Consider the following 25,345-nt stretch of genomic DNA (forward strand, 5'->3'; position numbering starts at 1 on the left):
TTATCTATCTTTATCTTATCTGATCTTTCTCTGTATCTTATCTTTATCGATCTTTATCTATCTTTAACTATTTCTATCTTCTTTATCTATTCTATCACTCACTCACCCTCCTCACCCTCCTCCCCCCTCACTCCCCTCACTCACCCTCACTCACCCTCACTCCCCTCACCCTCACTCACCCTCACTCACCCTCACTCACCCTCACTCCCCACTCACCCTCACTCACCCACTCACCCTCCACTCACCCTCACCCTCACTCACCCTCACCCTCACTCACCCTCACCCTCACTCACCCTCACCCTCACTCACCCTCACTCACCCTCACCCTCACTCACCCTCACCCTCACCTCACCCTCACCCTCACTCACCCTCACCCTCACTCACCCTCACCCTCACTCACCCTCACTCACCCTCACTCACCCTCACTCACCCTCACTCACCCTCACTCACCCTCACCCTCACTCACCCTCACCCTCACTCACCCTCACTCACCCTCACTCACCCTCACCCTCACTCACCCTCACCCTCACTCACCCTCACCCTCACTCACCCTCACCCTCACTCACCCTCACCCTCACTCACCCTCACTCACCCTCACTCCCCCTCACTCACCATCCCTCACCCTCAACCCCTCACCCTCAACCCCTCACCCTCACTCACCCTCAACCCTCACCCTCAACCCCTCACTCACCCTCACTCTCACTCAACCCCTCACCCTCAACCCCTCACTCACCCTCACTCTCACTCACCCTCACTCACCCTCAACCCCTCACCCTCACTCACCCTCAACCCCTCACCCTCACTCACCCTCATACTCACTCACCCTCAACCCCTCACCCTCACTCACCCTCACCCTCAACCCCTCACCCTCACCCTCACTCACCCTCAACCCCTCACCCTCAACCCCTCACCCTCAACCCCTCACCCTCACTCACCCTCACTCACCCTCACTCACCCTCACTCACCCTCACTCACCCTCACTCACCCTCACTCCCCTCACTCACCCTCACTCACCCTCACTCACCCTCACTCACCCTCACTCACCCTCACTCACCCTCACTCACCCTCACTCACCCTCACTCACCCTCACTCACCCTCACTCACCCTCACTCACACTCACCCTCACTCACCCTCACTCACCCTCACTCACCCTCACCCCCTCACCCTCACTCACCATCCCTCACCCTCAACCCCTCACCCTCAACCCCTCACCCTCACTCACCCTCAACCCCTCACCCTCAACCCTCACCCTCACTCACCCTCACTCACCCTCAATCCTCACTCACCCTCACTCTCACTCACCCTCACTCTCACCCTCACTCACCCTCAACCCCTCACCCTCACTCACCCTCAACCCCTCACCCTCACTCACCCTCACTCACCCTCATACTCACTCACCCTCATCCCCTCACCCTCACCCTCACTCACCCTCACCCTCACTCACCCTCACCCTCACTCACCCTCAACCCCTCACCCTCACTCACCCTCAACCCCTCACCCTCACTCACCCTCACTCACCCTCACTCACCCTCACCCTCACTCACCCTCAACCCCTCACCCTCACTCACCCTCAACCCCTCACCCTCACTCACCCCCTCACCCTCACTCACCCTCAACCCCTCACCCTCACTCACCCTCAACCCCTCACCCACCCTCAACCCCTCACCCCACTCACCTCAACCCCTCACCCTCACTCACCCTCAACCCCTCACCCTCACTCACCCTCAACCCCTCACCCTCACTCACCTACCCCCTCACCCTCACTCACCCTCACTCACCCTCACTCACCCTCACTCACCCTCACTCACCCTCACTCACCCTCACTCACCCTCACTCACCCTCACTCACCCTCACTCCCTCACCCTCACTCACCCTCAACCCCTCACCCTCACTCACCCTCACCCTCACTCACCCTCACTCACCCTCAACCCCTCACCCTCACTCACCCTCAACCCCTCACCCTCACTCACCCTCAACCCCTCACCCTCAACCCCTCACTCACCCTCACCCTCACTCACCCTCAACCCCTCACTCACCCTCACCCTCGCTCACCCTCACTCACCCTCACCCTCACTCACCCTCACTCACCCTCACCCTCACTCACCCTCACTCACCCTCAACCCCTCACCCTCAACCCCTCACTCACCCTCACCCCCTCACCCTCAACCCCTCACCCTCACTCACCCTCAACCCCTCACCCACCCTCAACCCCTCAACCCCTCACCCTCACCCACCCTCACAACACATATTGTGTTACAATAGGTGTCACATTTGCGAAAGATAAAACTATTGGCATTGTAAATAACAAAGCTATTAATTTCGCTATTTTCAAAACAAGCACATAAATAAAAAATGTGTCCTTTACAATACCAATAGCTCAAACTTTCCTAATGCGAGACCTATTGCATTGCTGTGCTTCTCTCCCCTGCTGCACTCTCCTGCTCTCTAGAGATGTGGCCTAACGACCAGAGCTGCCATCTAAGTCACGTAAATACAAAACATGTTGCATTCCAAATGCTATAGGTGTCACATTCGCGAAAGTTATAACTATTGGCATTGTAAATGACAAAGCCATCAATTTAGCAATTTTAAAAACCAACAAATAAATAAAATATGTCATTTACAAGACCAATAACTCCAACTTTTCTAATGCGAGACCTATTGCATTTCCAATGCTTGTTTGGAATATTGAGATTATTCTTAATAAAGCTCTTTTCAGGATTTTCAGTTAGTTGTGGTTTTAGTGGTTTCCCACCCAAGCTATCTCTACCTAATCTTCATAGGATTTTTCAATTATTCTGGCAAGTTCAAAAGGTTGTTCTGCTATATCTGTTTCTTTCAATTTTTGGCGGCAGGTTGTACCGTCAATTGTCAATTGAACTAATTGTCTATATTCTTTTGTTAATTCTTTTAGCTTAACTAAAAGTTCTCTGCTTGACATTTTATCAATGTCAGGATGTGGTGTGTAGCCGGCTAGAACTGGCCATGTGGCTCCTGGTCTACCCAGTGGACCGAGCCTGGTGAAGTGATTTTGATGTTTTAGGGCGCCATTAAACCAGAGCTGATGCTCTTGGTAGGTTAGTGGAATTTCAATGTCCTCAAAAGGAACGTATTCCGTTGGATATTCATCTATTTTGTAGTAGTGGAACTCGTGTATCACAGCATGTGCTGCTGGAAAATGTACCCAGGAATAGAATACCTCTGTCTGCCGATATTCATGGGCCTATACCACAAATATGACTGGACCACCTCTTGGTGATACTCCATTTTCTATAAGTTTTATAGTTATGATTTTCCTTACATTTACCAGGATCATTATAGCATCCGGTTCATTTTGTTGGAGACTTGTGTCTTCCGCTAAAAGTTGAGCTGCCGAAGCATCTCTTTCTTCGTCACTTCTCGTCATTTTACTGACTGAAAGGTTTTTTGCAGAGCAAGTTTCAAGGAAACAAAGATTAGGTGCACAATATTTTGGAACACTGTATCCTTCAAAGTTGACTAAACCATAAACTAATACATAGGATTCTCATCCCACTAAGTTCTGGCGGATATTTATTATTTTACCCACTCCAGACGTCTATTAGAGTTTTTACGGGAAAAGGGGTCTGTGTGAAAAGCACGGCTGAGTTACTCTAGTATGTAGCATTAAATTATCCCCTTACCAAACGTTGGGCGCCAAGTAGTGTAGTTCCTATATTCCCAATAGGCTCTGCGCATTGGAATAACATAAACGATAGTTTAGACGTAGGACTTAGGTTGACTAGGTCTCTATTGAATATGTTAGACTTAATTAGGTATGCCAGCTAGCTCAGAGGTCACTAGAAACTTTCTCGAGTAAACAAGAAGGTGTTAACTTTTCCTGAATAGACAAGAAGGGATTAGTTTCTGACAACCACATAAACATGACAACTTTGTTCCCTCCAGAATAAGGAGTATATCTCCAGAGTCGCAGAAACAATAGATGGCTATTTCACTCAGTCAATCGTGCATGCTTAGTTTCACCAGGAGTGCAGAGAAATAGAGAGACGGGCTTTTTCAATAAAAGTGGTTATTTATTGAGCAGTCTTCTTTCTCATGCAAGAGAAGTGAATTGCCACAATTGTAATATTTGTCATACAGTAAAGTGCGTACAGTAAAAGGAGTATTAGAAAATAATTCTGTAAAAGCATTTATATGGTTTCTAAGCCATAAAATACTTAAAACTGATATAATACATACAATGATAAAAGTTGACTAAACGTACTCAACTGGTGTTTCTAAAATACGCCTACCCCGGTGTACCTAACCTAAGCCTAGTACGTGGGAAGGAGTGAGTGAGCTACAGTTTTAGTTTAGATAGTTTCTGCCAAGAATCTGAATCAAGAATTCTCTAAGGGTCTAATCAGCTCCGTACCTTGGTCATCGAATGAAGGAGGTCTTGTATCTCTCTCTCAGGACTCGATCTCCCAGCAATCCGCAAGGGTGACCGGAAAACACTGGAGCTGGATTTCTCGGCAGGAGAAAAGACCGCGTCTCTCTCAGTGCGTCAATGGGAGGGTCGGCTTCCTTCAGCACTCGTTTCAGCAGGGCGTCGGGTAAGTGGATAGCCGATCTGCTCCAAACCACAGTGTGTTTTGCTAGGGCAGATGCTGGTATATTTATACCTGGAAGGTGCCAAGTTTGAGGTTAGGTTGGACATAAGACGTCACTAAGAACTCGCAGTTCTCTCAGGACTTCAGGAGTTCTAGGACAAATCAATACAGAAGCAGGGGGAATTCCCAGGCTGCTGGAGGCTTGGTTTGTTTAAGAACACGTTGTGCTTTCTAGGAGTCTATGGGAGTAGCTTTGCCTTATTTGGACTGCATTGGCTATGACGTAATATGGATATGATTCTTATGCCTTTACAAGGACATGATTTGTTATAACCACATAATGGTATAAATCGGGAATGTTTAAATAGGGTCCTAGATACGTTCACAACAAGCTCTTGCGCGAAACTGGACAAAGGGGAAGGGGTGTAACCACCCCCTCCCCAGGTCCACCCATAGGAGAGGGATCTTGGAGTTAGTCCAACCCCTAAACTTACTAGAAGTATAGAACCTCAGTCCCTAGGACTTAAGATTACCCTGGACAAAACTCTGATACGTAATTCCTGGACCTTCGACATTCCATATCGACTGGAAGACGGAAGAAATCTCCCTTGTGGTCAAGGAGTGACCACCCTGTTCAAACAGGCACCAACAGCATCTTTGCCGGTCTGCATTTTCGAGGCTTATGCTGGATCCCGAAGAATCTGCGACACAGAACACGGACTTCCAGACATCTGACGCTGACCTGCTCTCCCAGCAAAGCTGAGACCTGTAACGGACACGAGAGACATGGGACCGGAACTCCTGGACATCCTGCATTTTTGCAACTGCACCTACTTCCCGAGGTATCCCTAAGTTGTGCATTGGGGTGTCTGAAGCCCTTGCCCTGAGCACCTTTTGCACCGAAGCTCAGAGGCCTACACTGCCTACACTGTGCATTTCTGCTTGAGGCCCCTTTGCGGTTCCTAGTCCGTTGGCTAGTGAGCCCCCACGAAGGGCGATCTTTGATTTCTTGAGCTTTCCTGGTTGCTCCAGACTTGCGCCCACTTCTCTCCAAAGGAGGAGTCCCTCAGACCTTGCTGGTCTGCACCAAAGCCAATCTCGGCATCTTGCGTGGGTGGCCGTTGCCAAGGCTTGTTGGGTCCAATCTGGATTCCAACACCGCAGTCAACTAGATCCTTCGTGGGACAGCTCAAATCCAGCTCCTGGTCGTCGTCGACGCCTCCTAGTCCTCGTGGCTGCAGAGACAATCTTCACCTCTATCACCTGAAATCACCAGACATCGGCTGGCATCTTCCTCTCGCCATCCTGGTCACTGGCTAGTGACCCAGACTCTGTCTTCTCTGCTTTCAGGTTCTTCACATCTCCGACCCACCCTTGGATCCACCCGGACACTTTTCCTCTGGTCGCCTGCAGCATTTCTTCGCAGCTCTCCATTGGAATCAACGACGAAACCCGACACCAAAAGACACCTATACACCCGGCTTGCCTGGGTGAGGTAAACACGAGTACTCCGGTGCCCCAGTGGGTCTTGACTCTCGAAGTGTCCTAGTCTAAAAGGGTTCCATCGTAGTTCACCTAGAAGTGCCCTTAATCTTTAAAATTGTAACTTGTTCATTCTCCACAGAAAGTCAATGGTGATCCGCGGCTGTGTTTAGACACTGCACGCGTCCTCCGTGGGCCTCCTGCATCCTAACCTTTAGTGATTCTAGGTAGCCCCAGCGGTTCTACAGACTCTAGGCCTGCTTTCTAACTCTCACGTGGTTCTTATACCACTATTTTAGTATATGGTTTGTGGGGCCCCTAGTGCATAACGTATACTGTCAGCTTATCGTATGCTAATTAAGTTTCTTGTATTGTACTTTTACCTCTGACCTCATGAAGAGTCCGGAGGGGTTGTGTTTAGAATAAATACATATATATTTGATATATACTTTGTGTGGTGTGCTTTCATTTGATCATTCAAGGGATTATAATTGGTAAAACAACTAGCTTAACTCGCCTCTAAGTCTAAGCCTGAAGGCTGCTCTCACAGCTACCACTAGGATAGCTTTCTATAAGGTTGACTTTATAACCTCCAAAAATAGTGGAGCTTCCTTTTAGCCCCACTTCAGTGGCGACAACCTTATTTTTACAGATGCAATTGCTCCTTTTCCTTCATCTGTTTCTCCTTCATTTCAGTTTTTGATCCTTTTATCAATGCTCTTAAAATTAACCTGGTGTTTAACCATTCATTTTAACCACATCCTTATGCAAGGGAATGCAAATTTCCAAAGTTTCTCATGATTTGGTGGGCCATCAGAACCCCTCGACCAAAATCATGTACAAAAGCATGGTTCCTTTCAAGCAGTATATTTATTATCCATTATCCAATGTTCAACACATGCAGTTTGGGCTTGGCACGTAAAACAGTGAGCACGCCGCTCGGAAATTATTGTGTTTAAACAGATAAGAAAAAGTTGGTTAAATGAAGGTGTGCAACCCGTTCCTGTGATAATTGACTTTATAACCTACCATCAATAAGGGTCGTTTGGACTGGTGCAAGGTGCCCACTAGAATAGTGGACATCATATACCAGGCCAATTTCTCACAGGTATCACACGGGCCCTTCTGCCCATTTCAGCGCGAAATCTATATTGAGCTTTGTTGTGACCTCAGTGAGAGGGAATAGGACCGATTTTGTCCAATTTATATGAAACTCTGACAGTCCTCAAAATTTTAAGTTCTCCCGAAATACTAGGTGTAGGTTGTCACATGGGTTGTTTATGTAGAGAGTTAGGTAGTCAGCATAGATCAATATTATTCGACCTCTCGTGGAGAAACCTATGCCTCTAGCTGCATGGTGTTGTCTAATCCTTGCAGCAAGTTGTTCCATTGCAACAGCAGTTGGTTTGTCCATTCAGTCGCAATCTGGTTGTTGGTTCAGAGTATAGAACTTTAATTTGTTTAATAAAATTTGTACTGAGTTGTAATCTGGCTAAACACCGCCAAGGCTTCTGTTTTTGGATTCAAATAGTGCAGGACCGCAAAGAATGTTCTCAGATTATGCGCAGTGGATCTACTGGGAATAAATCCCGACTGGTCTGGGCGTGCAATAATGGGGAGCAGAGGTTGTAGTCTGTTGGCTAATAATTTCGCATACATTTTTGGTGTCTAAATTTATTCGCGCTGGGGGGTCTGTAGGAATCTTTCATTAGGAGGCCTGTTCGGTTTTAGTAAAGATGGTATAGTTGCCTCTCTCATAGTTGGGGCTAGTGATCCAGTGTCTAACGCCTTATTTTATACAGCAAGCATGCGTGGAGCCAAACTTTCTGCTTAGCATTTATAGAAAGTGACTGTCAGGCCATCAGATGCTGGAGCCTTATCTGCTGGCAGTCCTTTTATGACCTGCACTATGTCCGCTACCATAAACGGTACATCTAAATATTCTCTTCCCAGCCACAGTAGTTCAAGAGAATCAAGGTAAGAAAGTAGGCCCTCTCTTGTCTCTTGTAGATGGGAAGAGGTATAGAACTTGGTATGGAACCGAAAGAATGCATCTGTTATATTTTGCGAGCCTCTGATCGGTTGTGTCCCTCGTCTAGGATTTCAGTGATATATGTGTAATGTTGTGGAGCACTAAGTGTGTTTGCTAATGTGTTGCTTGGCCTGTCTCCCTCACCATATCTTTGGCCTGTGTGTACTTCCCAAGAATTTTACTTCCCTCTGAGCTTCTTCATAGTCTGAAATCTTTTCTCTCTGTTTTGGTATCAGAGTTTCGCTTTCAGAGACATAGAACCTACGCTCCAGATCTCCTAGCTCATTTTCCAGCTTTGCCAAAGAGTTTCTGATTGATTATAAAACACCTGCCTGTCTGGCAATGCATTTCTCTCTGATTACCAATGTGAACGCCTCCCATAATGTAGCGTGAGACGATACTGTGCCCTGATTTAGTTCAAAGTAGTCTTCAATGTCTTTTCTTATCTGTTCGCGAAAAACGGTATCTAATATTGCATTAGAGTCAAGCAGGCCACGACTGGCCGTATGGTTGGCTGCTCACAGGTTAGGCATTTCGGCCAGCCCCTTGCTGTTTGGGAGTTGGCTGACCAGGGTTTTTGACACAGGACCTGGCAGGAGGCCAGGCCCTGCTGCCAACCCTTGCACACAGCTGGGGATGGCTGCATGGTCTGCAGCCAACCCACAAGGTTGTGTGTGGTTGGCTTAATGTATGGTAATAAATATTACTTTACATTAAAAAAACACTGGAATAAATAAAGGTTAAAATAACATAGGTGACGTGAGAAAGTGTCCTCTTTCTCCATGGTTGCCCCCACTTTTTGCTGAACTGCTGATGTACATTGACTGAGTGTGCCTTGGGCTTCTGCCAATCATGTACCCAGGGCCTATGTTCTTACCCTAAAACTGCATTGAAGGCCAAACCCAATTGGCATCTCTCGCCACAGGTTAGTCCCTGGTAAGTGGTACCACAGGTACCCAGGGCACTGTGACCAGGGAAGGCCTCTAAGGGCTGCAGCACTTGTTATGCCCCCTTAGAGGCATTGCACCTTTACACTCAAACGCTGCCTTTGCAGGCTGCGTGTTTTGGTGCAGAGACTAAGTGAAGAGTCGACATGGTGCCATGCCTACAACCCACTGCCCTGTCCTAGATCAGCCACCCCTCTAGCTGGGTGCACTATGCCAGTGGTGAGGGTACAGGTGCATGAGCCCTGTACCCCTACAGTGTCTAAGCAGATTCTTAGACATTGTAAGTGCAGTAATGCCCTTAGGAGTATATGATGCTGGGAGTTTTTCATTACGAACTCCACAGTACCATAATTTCTACACTGAAAACTTGGAAGTTTGGTATCAAACTTCTCAGCATATTAAACCCACACTGATGCCAATGTGGGATTTAATGAAAAATGCAAAACAGAGGGCATCTTAGAGATGCCCCCTGAAAAATGACCTACCTAGTTTCTAGCCTGAATGGCTGCTCGCCAGCTGCCACCACCAGACATGTTTCTGGACCCCTGGGTCTACAGCCTGCTGCTCTCAAGGGTCTGAAACAATACACATCCTGGCATGAGGTGCCAAGCCTCCTCCCCCAGAATGAGCAGGGTCAACGTGGGGTCAGTTTCAAAGGCTTGCCACCTTTGTGAGCTTCCCCAGGCCTGTTGCTGCTTTCAGGAACTGGCCCCCACCGGTTCTGACCCAGACTTTGGGAAGGAGAATCGGCAGGAAAAACAAGTGAGGAAGAGATGTGCGCCCACCTTTGCCAACCCCACCCCTCAGGTGGGGGAGGAGAGGTGGGTGCCTGGGTCCCCACCATCTTGCAGATGAAGGGACCCAGCCAACCAGAGTGAGGCATATGCCCCTCGTACTGGAGGGTGGCATAATAGGGGGTGTACCCACCCCAGGGAATGGACCCATTGGTCCCAACCTTTACTCCCCTGTAACACCTCTAAATCTAGTATTTAGGGGCACCCCTGAACCATGCCTCCTCAGACAAGAAACCACAAGAAGAAAAGAAGGACAGCACTGCCGTGCCGAAGCTAAGAAGAGGACGACTCCCACTAACATTGCCCCAGCCCTACCTGCCTGTCCCCACCTCGAACCTGCAGAAGCGAAATTCCAGTGTGTCCTGTAGCCAGCAACCTCAAGAACCCTGAGGACCTGCCCTGTCTTCCAAAGAAAAGACTTTGTTCGTGAACAAATCTGGTGTTCAAGGGATAGTCTCCTGCTCTGGCAAAATCTGCGAGTCTGCACCCGTCGCCCACGGCCCGAATTTGAGTGGCCCAACAACATGAGGAGGTCTCCCTGGTGATCCTGACCTGAGATCCAGTGATCCCGGACCTGCCTCAAGCCTCCAGCCTACGCCTGCAGCCTCAATCTGGAAGGTCCCTCCAACCGCCACCAGCAGCTGGTAAGAAGATCCGACCCTAAAAGACACCCCTGCAACCAGCGCCCCACGGCCTTGGGTGGTCCAACCAACTGTGTCTAACCAACCCCAGCATCCCAACTTACCTCTCCAAGTGGTGGTTGCACCCAGAAGACCTTCATCCGTGAGCCTTGCAAACCCGGAGACTCCCCAATAAAACTAACAGGGCACCCACCGGCAAACCTGCACCCAGACGCCCTGGTGCCGCTGAGGGTGTACCTTTTGGTGCTATCTTGAGCCCCCATTTGCCCTGTGCTTAAGTCCAGGAGCTTTGCTCCCACAACCTTGTGGCCTGCTCGTGAGCAACCACTAACTAGAGACTGCCCTAGTGCTGCTGAGGGTGTAGCAAGATTACATCCTTGACCCTGGGGGACTCCGGAGTCTAACCCCAGGAACCCAACTCCCACAACAAAGTGCTTACCTGTTAACTGATAACACTATTTCCGCTCCGAGGATAACATTGACTGTTTTCTGTGAAAATGTTTCTAAGTGTGGGGTTGGAAAATCTATAAAAAATCTCAAACTGTCGTTGGCGTCTCTCCCCCTGGCATCTGCAGGATGAAATAGAGCAGGCAATCGAGCAATACTTGGACTTAAAAGTGCGGTCGGTAGCAGTGGCTGAAATCCTGTGGGAGGCCATACGGTTAGTAGACATTTAATTCTGCGCAGCAGCGTGTCATACCCGGCGGGAATCGCTTCTGGGATCGGAGGGCCCATATACGGAATCTTGAGCGGAGCGGGAGGGAGGGAGTCTGGTGCACCGACAGCTGGTGTTGGCACAGCAGACTCGTGCCAATATTTTGATGGATGAGGCCCGTCTAGCACGGCTGGCATCCCGCAGTAGAATTTACCAATAGGGTGACCAGTCCAGTAAACTATTCCATAGACCGTTTCAGGGGGCCTTGCACCCCCTGTTCTTCCCAGTAAACCAGGCCCTAATGAAAGGGCTCTGTGACCCCTCCCTAATAGCAGAGAGCTTCGCAAGTTACGTTCCAGAGCTGTACACCCATAAGGAACTGCTACAGGAAGGCATGATGCACAGTTTTATAGATGACTTACTGCCACGGACCCTTTCAGAAGAGGCACGGGCAGACCTAGACCTTCGCTCAGCAAGAAGGAGCTTTTTACAGCGCTGGTGGATTTGAATTCTGGAAAGGCGATGGGTCCTAATGGATTTCCATGTGAATGTTTTAAGAAATACTTCCCTAAAATGGGGCCCCATTTCCTCAGAGTTGTAGACGAAGCAAGAGACCGAGGTCGCCTTCCACAAGACGGGAGACACGCGGAAGTGGTAGTGATTCATAAACCTGGCCGGCCCCCAGGACCAACACTCCTCATACCGCCCATTTCACTGTTGAATGTCGAGCCCAAAATTTTGGCCAAAGCATTGCCCAATCGCCTCCAACCCCATATAGCCAATTTGATCCATCCTGACCAGGCCAGCTTTATGCCCCAGAGAGCTACGTGTCATAACATCCGCCGAGCACGCTCACTGGCATAGCCACCATCCAGGGAATAGGACAACAGATATGGACAGGGCGTTTGACTCACTCAGTTGTGTGTACCTGTTGGCACTCCTAGACCGCCTTAACATGGGTCTGCGATTTATGTCATATTGAAAACTGCTGTATTCGAACCTTACAGCGTCTGTGTATGTTGTGGGATCCACCTCCTTCACATTTCCAATAGGAAGGGGCACCCGTCAGGGGTGTCCCTTGTCACCATATCTTTTTGCCATTGGCAATAGAGCCCTTGGCGGCCTGGGTGCGGATAGATGCACAGGTAGCAGACTTTGAGTGGGTGGATGGGCTCTCGGATCGCATCACATTACATGCCGATGATGTCCTATTCTTTTTAACTGACATCAGCAAGACGGGACCGAGGCTGCTCGGCATCATGCAAATCTTTGGGGAGTCCTTGGGCCTGTTTATGAATCCCCCGTAAATTCACCCTTTGGGTACTGGGGGGAACGGCTGGACTGGGGCCTTGGGCATCGGCAGTGCAGGTAACAGCGGAGGGAGTGAAATATCCTGTCTGATTTGCCAAGCTTGGCATGGGAAGCATGGGAAAGAAATATTAATATTATTCCGATATGGCCGCGGGTACATGAGGAGATGAAAGTTTGGTCGTACATGCCCCTCTCCATTTATGACAGGCTAATTTTAAAACGGTATAGTTGCCGCGTCTGCTCTATCAATTGCAGAACCACCCATACCCGATTTTCCCTGCGTGGTTTCGCCAGGTAAATGCGGCATTGGCCCAATTTCTGTGGGCGGGGGTGTCCAGGGTTGTGTTGGCTATGTCGGATGTCCAATCATATTATATGGCTTCGCACTTGCTGGTACTGAATGAATGGTGGTATGGGGATAAGAAGGGCCCCGCATATGTAGTTCAAGTTCATGCATTTATAAAGCGCACTACTCACCCAGAGGGTCTCAAGGCGCTGGAGGGAGGGGTTTACTTTTTATCGAATAGCCATGTTTTCAGTTCTTTTCTGAAGGAGATGTGATTCTGAGTAAGGCGGAGGTGGGTGGGGAGTGAGTTCCAGGTCTTGGCAGCCAGGAAGGAGAAGGATCTGCCACCCATGGTGGTTTTTCGGATGCGCGGGACTGCGGCGAGGGCTTGATTGGATGATCTTAGTTGGCGGGTGGGATAGTAGGACAGTCGGGTGTTGAGGCATTCGGGTCCTAGATTATAAAGGGCCTTGTGTGCGTGGGTAAGAAGGCGGAAGGTAATTCTTTTGTTGACGGGAAGCCAGTGGAGGTTTTTTAAGTGACCGGTGATGTGCTCTTGGCGCGGGATGTCTAATATGAGTCTCGCTGATGCGTTTTGGATGCGCTGGAGCTTTTTCTGCAATTTTGTTGTAATTCCGGCATAGAGTGTGTTGCCATAGTCCAGTCGACTCGTGACCAGTGCATGGGTGACAGTCTTTCTTGTCTCGAGGGGGATCCAGCGGAAGATCTTTTTGAGAATGCGAAGGACGTTGAAGCAGGAGGACGATACGGCGTTGACTTGTCTGGACATTGAGAGGGAGGAGTCTAGAATGAAGCCAAGGTTACGTGCATGGTCTGTGGGTGTGGGCGCAGATCCCAAAGCGGAAGGCCACCAGGAGTCGTCCCAAGCTGAGGGGGAGGATCCTAGGATGAGCACCTCCGTTTTGTCTGAGTTGAGTTTTAAGCGGCTCTGTTTCATCCATTCGGCTACTTCTTTCATACCTTCGTGAAGGTTGTTTTTGGTGGTGTTGGGGTCTTTGGTGAGGGAAAGGATTAGCTGGGTGTCGTCGGCGTAGGAGATGATGTTGATGTTGATGTTGAGGTTGTGTTGACGTGCGATGGAGGCGAGGGGACTCATGTAGACGTTGAGGAGGGTGGGACTGAGTGAGGAGCCTTGAGGTACGCCGCAGATGACTTCGGTGGGCTCTGAGTAGAATGGGGGGAGTCGGACTCTCTGGGTTCTCCCGGCTAGGAACGAGATGATCCAGTCCAAGGCTTTTCCTTGTATGCCGATGTTGTTGAGGCGTTGTATGAGGGTGTTGTGACAGACAGTGTCGAAGGCGGCGGAGAGGTCGAGTAGAATGAGGGCCACTGTTTCACCGTTGTCCAGGAGTGCTCGGATGTCGTCGGTCGCCGCAATGAGGGCGGCTTCGGTGCTGTGTTTGGCTCGAAAGCCGTTCTGTGAGGGATCCAGGGAGTTGTTGGATTCAAGGAAGGTGGCGAGCTGGCTGTTAACGGCTTTCTCGATGACTTTGGCCGGGAAAGGGAGGAGGGAAATGGGTCGGTAGTTTTTCAGATCTGAGGGGTCTGCTGTTGGTTTTTTCAGAAGGGCGCTGAGTTCGGCGTGTTTCCATATTTCTGGAAAGGTGGCGGAGTCGAAGGAGCAGTTGATGACATCGCGGAGTTGGGGAGCGATGATGGAGTCAGCTTTGTTGAAGATGTAGTGGGGACAGGGGTCAGAAGGTGAACCAGAGTGGATTGAGTTCATGAGGCGAATCGTGTCTTCAATGGTGATTGGGTTCCAGGAGTTGAGGTAGTTAGTTGGAGGGGTGGGATCTGAAGGGGGTGGGGTGAGTTGGTCATTGGGAGTAATCTTGAAGCTGTTGTGGATGTCGGCAATTTTGTTGTAGAAGAAGGAGGATAGCGCATCGCAGAGGTCTTGGGAGTTAGTGATGTCGTTGGATGCTGCGGGAGGGTTGGTGAATTCTTTGACGATATTGAAGAGTTCCTTGCTGTTATGAGAATTGTTGTCGAGACGGTCCTTAAATGCTGATTTCTTGGCGGATCGAATCAGTTGGTGGTGTTTGCGGGTGGCTGTCTTGAGGGAGGCCATGTTGTCTGAGGTTGGTTCTTTTCTCCAATTCTTCTCCAGGGTGCGGCATGTCTTCTTGGATTTTTTAAGGTCATCATTGAACCAGGGAGCTTTTTTGTTGGATGATTTCGACTGGTGTTTTTTCAGGGGTGCTAGTTCGTCCGCACTGTGGGTAATCCATTGCCTGAGGTTGGTGGCCGCTAGGTCTGGGTCCGTTGCTAGGGTGGGAGTGTTTTGGCTGAGTGATGTGAGGAGTCGTTCGGTGGTGATTTTGTTCCATTTTCTTCGGGGAATGGGTTGTGGACGGTTGTGGGTCAGGGTTGTTTTGTAGCTGAAGTGAACACAGCTATGATCCGTCCAGTGGAGAGCTGTAGTATGATCGAAGGAGATGTGCTTGCTGGAGGTGAAGATAGGGTCGAGCGTGTGTCCGGCTATGTGAGTGGGGGTGTCAACAAGTTGTTTGAGTCCGAGATTGGACAGGTTGTCCAGAAGGGTGGTGGTGTTGTTGTCGAGAATGTTGTCAAGGTGGTAGTTGAGGTCTCCTAGAAGAATGTAGTTCTCTGAGGCGAGGGCGTGCGGGCTGACGAAGTCAGTGATGTCGTCGCTGAATTGAGATCGGGTGCCTGGGGGCCTGTAAATGAGTGTTCCTCTAAGTGTGGTCCTGGGGTCGGTGTGGATCTGAAAGTGGAGGTGTTCGGCGGTTGCAAGATTGACGTCAGAGCTGGTTGTAATTTTGATGGTGTTTCTATGGACGATGGCGATGCCTCCTCCAGTTTGATCGGTGCGGTCTTTTCGAATGATCTTGTAAGTGTCCGGTATGGCTATGGCGATGTCGGGGGCAGAAGATGCATTCATCCATGTTTCAGTAAGGAAGGCGATGTCAGGTGACGCAGTGTCGATTAGGTCCCAGAGTTCGGTTGCATGTCTGTGGACCGAGCGGGTGTTCAGTAGGATGCATTTCAAGTCGTTGGGTTCGGAGCTGTGTGTGGAGGAAGTGTGTTTGGTGAGGGTCCTGACGCAGTTGAACTTACAGGAGAGGCAGGAGAATGGGCCGTGGGTACGTCCTGGGGTAGCTTCGCAGCAAAGTGGGGTGCGTCCGGCGTTGAGGGCGAGGAGAGTAGCGGCATCATAAGTTACTCTGGGGGGTTGGGAGCGGCATAGAGCAGGGGGACGGGCGCTGGGCGCGGTCCAGGCGCGGACGGGCGCAGACGGGCTTACCTTTGGCGCACCTTCGGCGCGGCTGGGGCGCTGACGCTGCGCGTGCACGCTGCGCGAATCTACAACTGTCATAAGTGGATGGAGAGGGGGGAGGGGCGAGGGCGGGGCAGCTGGGAGGCGGGATCGTGGTGGGGAACTGGGCTCGGGGTTAATCAACAAACAACAAAATGGCTGCGAGCCAACAAGTCTACCACGAACAGATTAGGGCACGACCTGAGTTAGGCTAGGGGAAAGGGCAATGGCGCCAGTACAATTAGCCCAAAATCAATGACACAGTTTAAAGGCAGACAACACAGTTGATTGGTAACCTAATGTGCACTGTGGCATTATAGCGCTCTGAAGTGATCCAAACTCCTGTGTAGCGCTACGGAAAATAAACAGCACTCTAGCACACAAAGTGTCAGTAGTGCGAGCAGAGCGCTACTTCAATCGATCAGGCATGCATAGAGTTAAGCAGCTGAAGTGCGAGCAGAGCGGGACCCAAATTCTATAATTACAAATCAGCGGTAATGCGAGCAGCTGTAGCGTGAGTAGGGCGGGCACAGAATGAGTCTGCACTAATGCGGGCGGAGAGTTAGATCTGATTTTGGCAAGCAGCTGTAGCGTGAGCAGAGCGGGCGCAAAATGAATCTGGACTAATGCGGGCGGAGAGATAATAAATCTGAATTTGGCATGCAGCTGTAGCGTGAGCAGAGCGGGCGCAAAATTAATCTGCACTAATGCGGGCGGAGAGATAATAAATCTGAATTCGGCAAGTAGCAGTCTGTAGAAATATCTTAACGATACCAGTTCTGGGTCGGGTCAGGGCAGGGAGCAGCGTTGGGAGCGACCGCTTCTGGCAGTGCAGGACGGTCACCGTCCGTAGTGGAGCGAAGGTGTATGGGACAGTCTACCCTCGATACCATATTGTACTCTGCTCCCCTGCGCAACTCTCTACCGCTGGCCACGTAGGTGGTATTCCAGTTGTGGAAACAGATGGTAAAAGATGGGGTGGTGGGACAAGCTGACCAGGGAAACCCCACTGTGGCATAATGGTAGACTGCCACAGCTGGCTGCGCTACCTGGATTTCCTGGGTGGGACGATGTAGGAATCTACATTAGGAGATGTGAGGCGAGGATCTGCCCCGAAATCCTTCCAAGACCTCCAACAAGAGTATCAGATTCCCAAAACTCAATTTTATAAATACCTCCAATTTCGGCACGCCATTTATCCTAGCATTTCAGGGATAGAGGCTCTCCCCGACTTTAGTCCTGTTGAAGCCAAGGTGTTTATCGGTGATCTGCAGGACCATAAAATATAAAATAAATAATCAGTTACTGGTGACAAATAGCTCAACCACATTAGACAAACTTAAAGAAGCATGAGTGGGTGATCTCGGCCAAATAGATGGAGATGATTGGATGGATGCACTGGCCTCTCCTCGGGGGGAGGGGAGGGAAGAGATAGCAACGGGGTTGCGTCTTATCCAATTTAAATACCTACACTGGGTTTACTTTACCAGGCTAAGGTTGTGGAGGGAGGATCTAGTGTCATCCTCGATATGCCTACGGTGTGGTCGGTAGGAGGGACCCCTCATACATATGATTTGGCATTGCACAGCACTCACGAGATATTGGCGAGGGGTTCAGGCTTATCTTGCAGAGGTGTTGAGGTGGGAGCTCCCCTCCTCACCAAGATTGGTAATCCTACACATCATGGAGGGTATTGGGGGTAATATGTATAGAAGGCACCTGTTACTTTTGGGGCTGAAATTGGCTAAAAGGGATATCACAAGGTTGTGGAAGGCATCGGCCCCACCTTCTCTTTCGGCATGGAAGAATGGACTTGACTTTTGTATGGGATTGGAGATACCAAAATTTAAGGCCAGGGGATGCCCGAAAAAGCATCCCAAGATCTGGAAAAGATGGGCAGACTACCGGGGACTACACCTGGACCAAGTGCCCCCAGTGACTGCATCCGTATTGCCTTGTGCGCTTCTTGGGTGAGGGACCAACAACATAATTTTGGAATTCATTTGTTGTGGTGGGCAATGTGGTGGCAAACGAGGTAAACAAGACGCAATAGTGGACTAGTGCAATGGGGGGGTTCAATACGTTCATGTTGTCTTATTTAACATAACCATAATTATGATAATGTATAAACTAAATGTCAATGACAATGCTCGGCAATGTATAATATGGCAGATGTTTCCTGTGTTAAGGAGCTCTGTATTGTGCTTGACCTTTGACACAATAAAATTTGTTTATATAAAAAAAAAGTCTCTAAAACTGTAACCAAATAACGCAAGTGCTTTTACTTACCTGTTTACTTGAAATCTTCCAGTGTAGTATCCAGGTATACTACACTGTGTAAGAAAAGTGATCTGTAAAGTGATCTACTTGACATCCTATTGAAGAGCCAATACAAAGCATATGTACAATATTTCAAAGCATTGCATTACCAGTGATTCTACTGTAATCAAACCAAATTATATATACAACTGCAATTCAAACTGTATTATTTCTGCAGAGTATAAATCACTTACCTGTGCCAGGCTTGCTTCGTCCTAGGAAATAAAATAACTAAGAGAATATTTTTTTTCTATTCAAAACCAATTGATCTGAAGTGTAGTCTTTGAGTGTGTGCCATCATTTGCTGATTGAGTGTGGTCAACAAATGCTTAACACTACCTCTGATAAAGCCTTACGGCTGGAGTCAGATGCCATCTACTTATACCTCCGCCTACCTTTGGGGTTCCACTGGACACTGTGCACACTATACCTCATTTTGGTATAGTATATACTGAGCCAGCTTCCTCCAGGTGATCGTTTCAGTTACGTTTTAAATTAAAAAAGCCAATGAAATTCACCATTATACTTATCTTAAATAACTGTAACTTGAGTCCTTGAAATGCACAGCTAATTATCCCACATATCACTCATAACATGTTCTATAATATCACTGATTACATCACTGCAACATTTGCATTTACCGCATTGATGACAAAACTGTGAACGGTGGGGGCATGAGTTACAATTAACTTGGAGTACTATATATATATTTTACCTGTGCTTCAAATTATGGTAAAAGTGGTGATATAATGGCGATCTTGAAACACTTTTAAAAGACAGCTAGGTGTGCAGCACAAAGTGTCCTAGTTTCCTGCATTGAACACCTCTTTAGAGAATAAGCCTAAGAGTTAGTTCCTGTGTTTGGCTATTTGGAAGCAAAACCTAGAGCGTTTTCACAGAGCATGAAGAAAGCTGTTTATTTTACTTTTTTTTCTTTGAACAGATCCCAGTGGACATGTGTATGAGATTATGGTGCCAGTTCATCAAGCTGAGCAGGCGGAAGAACATGTTCTGCCTAAGTCACTCCTGCTAAAACTTCCAACATTTACTAACACAGCAGTCACCATCCTTAATAAAACCCATGTTGCTGTGTTGGGAATACTGACTGCTGGGCAAAATTCTGCAAAGGGTAAGTTTTCTACACCTTTCATTTATTAGCTTGCTGCTGTGTCATAAGTTGTGCAGCATTACATTTAGCATTTTTTCAGCAAAAATAAAAAAACTGTCATATAGCAATTTCATACGTGAGTCCATAGTAGCTGAGCATATGTCCTTAATATGAACCTATCTACAACTCCCTCCTCTCTTTTCTTATGCTGTGAATATGTGCTCCAACCTGCACCACTCCTGGCTATTTTCTCTCTCTCTATATAACTCTGCTGGGATGTGTCATTACTTCCCATGATGGCAGCTGCAACTTAATCACTCTCTTCTTGCATAATCCTGCCTTTGTGAGCTTAGTGGCCATTGTCAAAGTGAAAAATCCTGTTTGATGTCTGGTCAGGACACAGAGGAGAGTTACAGTGCTTGGCTAGACTTCAGTTGAGATCCCAGGGCTCATTCGGAGCTGCTGCATGTTTGTCATGACTAGCCTTCGGCTGTGGGCCAGGCCATGCAGGCTGCAGTCAAAGGATTATGGTAGCCAGGAAGGTTTGGTACCACATAGAAATTAAACAGAAGCTCCTAGCTGGGTCTGTCTATAGACTCCTTTCTTTCTGGATGTTGTGGGAGCGGGTCCTCTATGGCCTGTGTGGTTAGGACAAAACAGATGGTCCCTGACTTCATTTGTGTGATAGAAAAGCCCCACCAGTGTCCATCACTTTAATTGGTAACACTTGGACTTTGGTCCTACACCAGACCTGCAATACCAGCAGCAAAATCACTGGGTGACAGATGGGCAAGGTAAAGTGTCTGCCCCTGAACAGGGTAAAAAAAGAGATGTACAAAACCGGATTACTTCCCCTCTCCTGCACTCCCCCCCCCCCCCCCCCCCCAACCCCTCCTCCACCACCGCAAAAAAGGCAGACCTTGTGCACCCCAGAAGACCTGGGGAATATCTTAAGACTGGTGGGAATCCCTGAAGGGCTAGAGGGTGCTAGCCCGGACCAGTTTCTAACATCCTGGTTTAAATTATGGTTTCCAAACAGAGACTTTGCTATGTTTTGTGCTGGAAAGAGCCTGTGGAGGCTCCACCAACTCCACCCTCCAACTCCACCCTCCAACTCCACCCTCCAATTCCACCCTCCAACTCCACCACTCAACGCCACTGCACCACTCAACGCCACTGCACCACTCAACGCCACTGCACCACTCAACGCCACTGCACCACTCAACGCCACTGCACCACTCAACGCCACTGCACCACTCAACGCCACTGCACCACTCAACGCCACTGCACCACTCAACGCCACTGCACCACTCAACGCCACAGCACCACTCAGCACCACAGCACCCCTCAGCACCCCTCAGCACCACAGCACCACTCAGCACCACTGAAGGCTACAGGCCACTGAAGGCCACAGCATCACTCAGCACCACTGAAGGCCACAGCATCACTCAGCATCACTGAAGGCTACAGCACCACTGAAGGCCACAGCATCACTCAGCACCACTGAAGGCCACAGCATCACTCAGCATCACTGAAGGCCACAGCATCACTCAGCAGCACTGAAGGCCACAGCACCACTGAATGCCACAGCACCACTGAAGGCAAAAGCATCACTCAGCACCACTGAATGACACAGCACCCCACAGCGCCACTGAATGCCACAGCGCCCCTCAACGCCACAGCACCCCTCAACGCCACAGCACCACTCATTACCACTGAAGGCCACAGCACGCCACAGCACCACTCGGCACCACTGAAGGCCACAGCACCACTCGGCACCACTGAAGGCCACAGCACCACTCGGCACCACTGAAGGCCACAGCACCACTCGGCACCACTGAAGGCCACAGCACCACTCGGCACCACTGAAGGCCACAGCATCACTCGGCACCACTGAAGGCCACAGCACCACTCGGCACCACTGAAGGCCACAGCACCACTCGGCACCACTGAAGGCCACAGCACCACTCGGCACCACTGAAGGCCACAGCACCACTCGGCACCACTGAAGGCCACAGCACCACTCGGCACCACTGAAGGCCACAGCACCACTCGGCACCACTGAAGGCCACAGCACCACTCGGCACCACTGAAGGCCACAGCACCACTCAGCACCACTGAAGGCCACAGCACCACTCAGCACCACTGAAGGCCACAGCACCACTGAAGGCCACAGCATCACTCAGCACCACTGAAGGCCACAGCATCACTCAGCACCACTGAAGGCCACAGCATCACTCAGCACCACTGAAGGCCACAGCATCACTCAGCACCACTGAAGGCCACAGCATCACTAACCATTAATTATTTAAAAAAATAAAAGCCATTGTTATTTGTATTATTAAATACAACTAAGTCATGTAATACAACACATATTGCATTACAAATGCTATAGGTGTCACGTTTGCGTAAGTTAAAACTATTTGCATTGTAAATGACAAAGCTATTTTGCTATTTTCAAAACCAACACATAAATAAAAAATGTCATTTACAATGCCAATACCTCAAACTTTCTTAATGCGAGACCTATTGCATTGCAAATGCTTGTTCAGTTGGTATACGTCTTGACAGTAAGGACCCAACTTCATCTGAACCCATGTATCTGTGTGCAGATTTAATAGTGGCTGTGACTGTGCAGTTTTGACCATAGGCTGTTGCGATTTACATGATCGAAGACTGCCTTATAGTCTATAAAACATGGTTGTTGGGGCATCTTTGCAGATTCTGCCTTATCCATTAGCATTACCATAGTTAGTATATTTGTGGTTGTTCCAACTGTTTTTCTGAAGCCAGTCTTATTTGGTAGGATTACAGCTTTCTCATTGGCCCAAGCCTGGAGCTCCTTTAGTAGCAATCCTGCAAAGAACTTTGCCTCATTGTCCATGAGGGCCACTTGCCAATAGTTTTGTATTAGCGACTTTTCGCCTGACTTAAAAAATTGGTGAAATAATTGATCCTTTCCAGGAGCACAGCAGTCTGTTCAGCAACCTTAGTATCTGTGAAAAGTGGTTCCAACACTATGACCCATACGTTTGCATCCTGTTTATAAAGTGACGGTGGTATACCGTTTGGGCCTGGGGCCCCTTCTCACATTCCCTTCCCTATTTGCCGTTTGATGTTTTTTAAAGTGTCCTCTGTTGGTAGATCTCCCTCTGATTTTCCAAGAACTATGTGATTACTTACTGTTCTGGCAGTGTTGGTTGTTACGCCTCCTGAAGCAACTTTGGTTCCTTGATCCAAAGTCATGAGTTCAGTATCTAGAAGTAGAAACTCAGAGCTATGCAACTTCAGTAGTGTTATACCTGGCCAAGTTAAAGGTTCTGCCCAAAACTTGCTGGGACTCTCCAGGTCACCAGAAACGGCAGGAGACAGGGGGGCCAGGATCCTTCTTTGAAGGATAACAGCATCTTGGACACAGACGACACGGCTCCAAGAGTAAGAAGACTTAACACAAAGACAGCTACTTAACCATGGGGATCAGTGAGGATGAGGACCCCACCACGGTCCCCCTACAAATTAAACTCTAGTTAGCTTGCAAATTCTGTTTTGCAGGTGGATAATTTGAAGTAGATTTGGAAGAATTTATATGCAGCAAAGAACTTTGGTGGGTATCCTTAGTGGTAAGATTACTCTCTCAATGGTTCTGTCCTTTAGGTAAACAGGGTTTCTCCACTCTGCTGATAGTAACACACAAACCTTGGTATGACCGCATATGCTCTCTACATGTCTTTTACCACCCGCCCGGAGACAGCCTCACCTTCACCCAACACCTCATGGACATGATCTCAGCCAATTCCGGGCGACAGAACACACAAATCTACCTGGGTGACTTCAATTTCCACTGGAACGACGAGAAAGACGCAGTGGTGAATAGTCTTAAAACTTTCCTTAATGCGCTTGACCTCACCCAAATCTGCAACAGCCCGACACATGACAAAGGCTCTATCCTTGACCTTATCATCGCCAAAGAGGACTCTACCCAACTGGGGTCAATCCAACCCTGCGATTGGTCAGACCACCACATTATCACATTCTACATCAACGAAAAAGTCAAACTTAACCCGGCTCAACCTATCAAATCGAAGATCTGGAAAAGGGTCCTCAAGAAACTCATCCCCAACTCCCTGCCTTCTCACAGCTGCAGTCTCCTCCTTCCCCCCACCGGCGCATCAGACGTCCAATCTCTGACCGACCTCTACCTCAACTCTATGACTTCAATAATCGACGAAGTCGCCCCCCTGCAGCTGAAGAGAGTCTCCACCAAAAACTCAAACCCATGGTATGATGGCAGACTCAATGAAGACAGGCGTGCCATGCGAATGGCTGAGCGCACCTGGAGATCCGACCCATCAGCACTGCACCTTAAAACTCTTAAGATGAAGAGAAATGCCTATTTTAGGAAAATCAAGCGCTCAAAATCAGCCTTCTTCAGCCTCCAGCTCGATCAGGCAAAAAATAGACCGAGAAAATTGTTTGAACTAGTCAAAACTCAAACCAAGGAACAACCACTACAATCAAACACCACCTCAAGCGATATACCAACCTGTGAAGAATTCTCTGCTTTCTTTAAGACAAAGACCGATACTATAAGAAGCGATCTCCTCAATGATGTTTGCCGTTACTCCAACCCCATCGGCATAACTCCCACTCAACCTAAAAACAAAGCGACATGGTCAACCTTCGACACCTACTCAGAAGATACAATTAACAAACTGCTGGGCACCCTGAAACTCTCTAATCACCTCACTGACCCCTTACCTGCGAATGCTGTAAAAGACTTCACCCCCCTGCTCCTCCCACTCTGGACTAGAATCATTAACTCTTCCCTTCAACAAGGTCTCATCCCTGACTCCCTCAAGGTGGGGCAAGTCACGCCTATACTCAGCTATATACAGCTGACCCTGCTGACCTTAACAATTACCGCCCTATCATCCAATATCCCCACCCTGGCCAAACTGTTGGAAAAATGCGTTCAACTCCAACTGACTAAACACATCGATCAGTTTGACCTCCTCAACCCACATCAATCAGGTTTCCGAGCAAGACACAGTACGGAAACGGCCATGACACACGTAATTGACGACGCCCTTCAAATCCTAGACTGCAATGACTCTTGCCTCCTCATCCTACTTGATCTCTCCTCAGCATTCGACACCGTCAAACATGAGAACCTACTTGAGCAGCTAAACACCAGAATGGGTCTATCGGGAACTGTCCTCAAATGGTTCACTTCCTTCCTACATCACCGGCCTCAGAAGTTCAAGGTCAACAACGTGCTATCCTCAGCTGTGCCTGTCTCATTAGGCGTCCCTCAAGGATCTTCACTATCCCCCACTTTGTTCACCCTAGTCATGGAACCACTCACCACCTTGCTCCAAGCATCTAATGTACACTTTCATATGTACGCCGATGACACTCAACTCTACCTCAAACTACAATCCCTGGAAGACATCAAACTTCTGAACTCTACGCTCAAAAACACCCAATCATGGTGGCCGATAATCATCTCAAACTAAATGCTCTGAAAACTGAGTTCCTTCTAATCTCACCTCCGGCGAAAATCTCCACCACTCAAACCTGGCTTAAGCACCTAACTGCATTCAATGTCCAACCCACCATCGTGGACTCCGTGAAATCATTAGGCATCATTCTTGACGCCAACCTCAACATGCAGCAACATATCAACTAGGGGAGCTAACTTCCAAATCAACACTCTGAGGAAACTTAAACCCTTCCTCCCAGCTAAGGACTTCCAAACTGCAGTTCAAGCCCTAGTCATTCCACGCATAGACTACGGAATCGTGGCTCTCAGCGGACTCCCCCTATCTACTACAGCACCCCTAAGAGCCTCCTTGAACGCTGCAGCGAGACTTATCACCGGTTCTAGAAAACACTCGC

At 48.8% G+C, this 25,345-nt stretch overlaps 1 protein-coding gene across 1 annotated transcript in view; it reads left to right on the top strand.

The window, feature by feature from the left end:
* Positions 1 to 25,345, top strand: part of NOL11 (nucleolar protein 11) — a 451,282-nt gene that overhangs the window by 109,140 nt on the left and 316,797 nt on the right. The window contains exon 7 of the mRNA XM_078654327.1: positions 19,283 to 19,468. Within this exon, the coding sequence (XP_078510453.1) occupies positions 19,283 to 19,468 (186 nt within the window). The remainder of the gene's footprint in view (positions 1 to 19,282; positions 19,469 to 25,345) is intronic.

Source organism: Lissotriton helveticus, chromosome 7, assembly GCF_964261635.1.
Source record: "Lissotriton helveticus chromosome 7, aLisHel1.1, whole genome shotgun sequence".
Taxonomy (NCBI): Eukaryota; Metazoa; Chordata; class Amphibia; order Caudata; family Salamandridae; genus Lissotriton; species Lissotriton helveticus.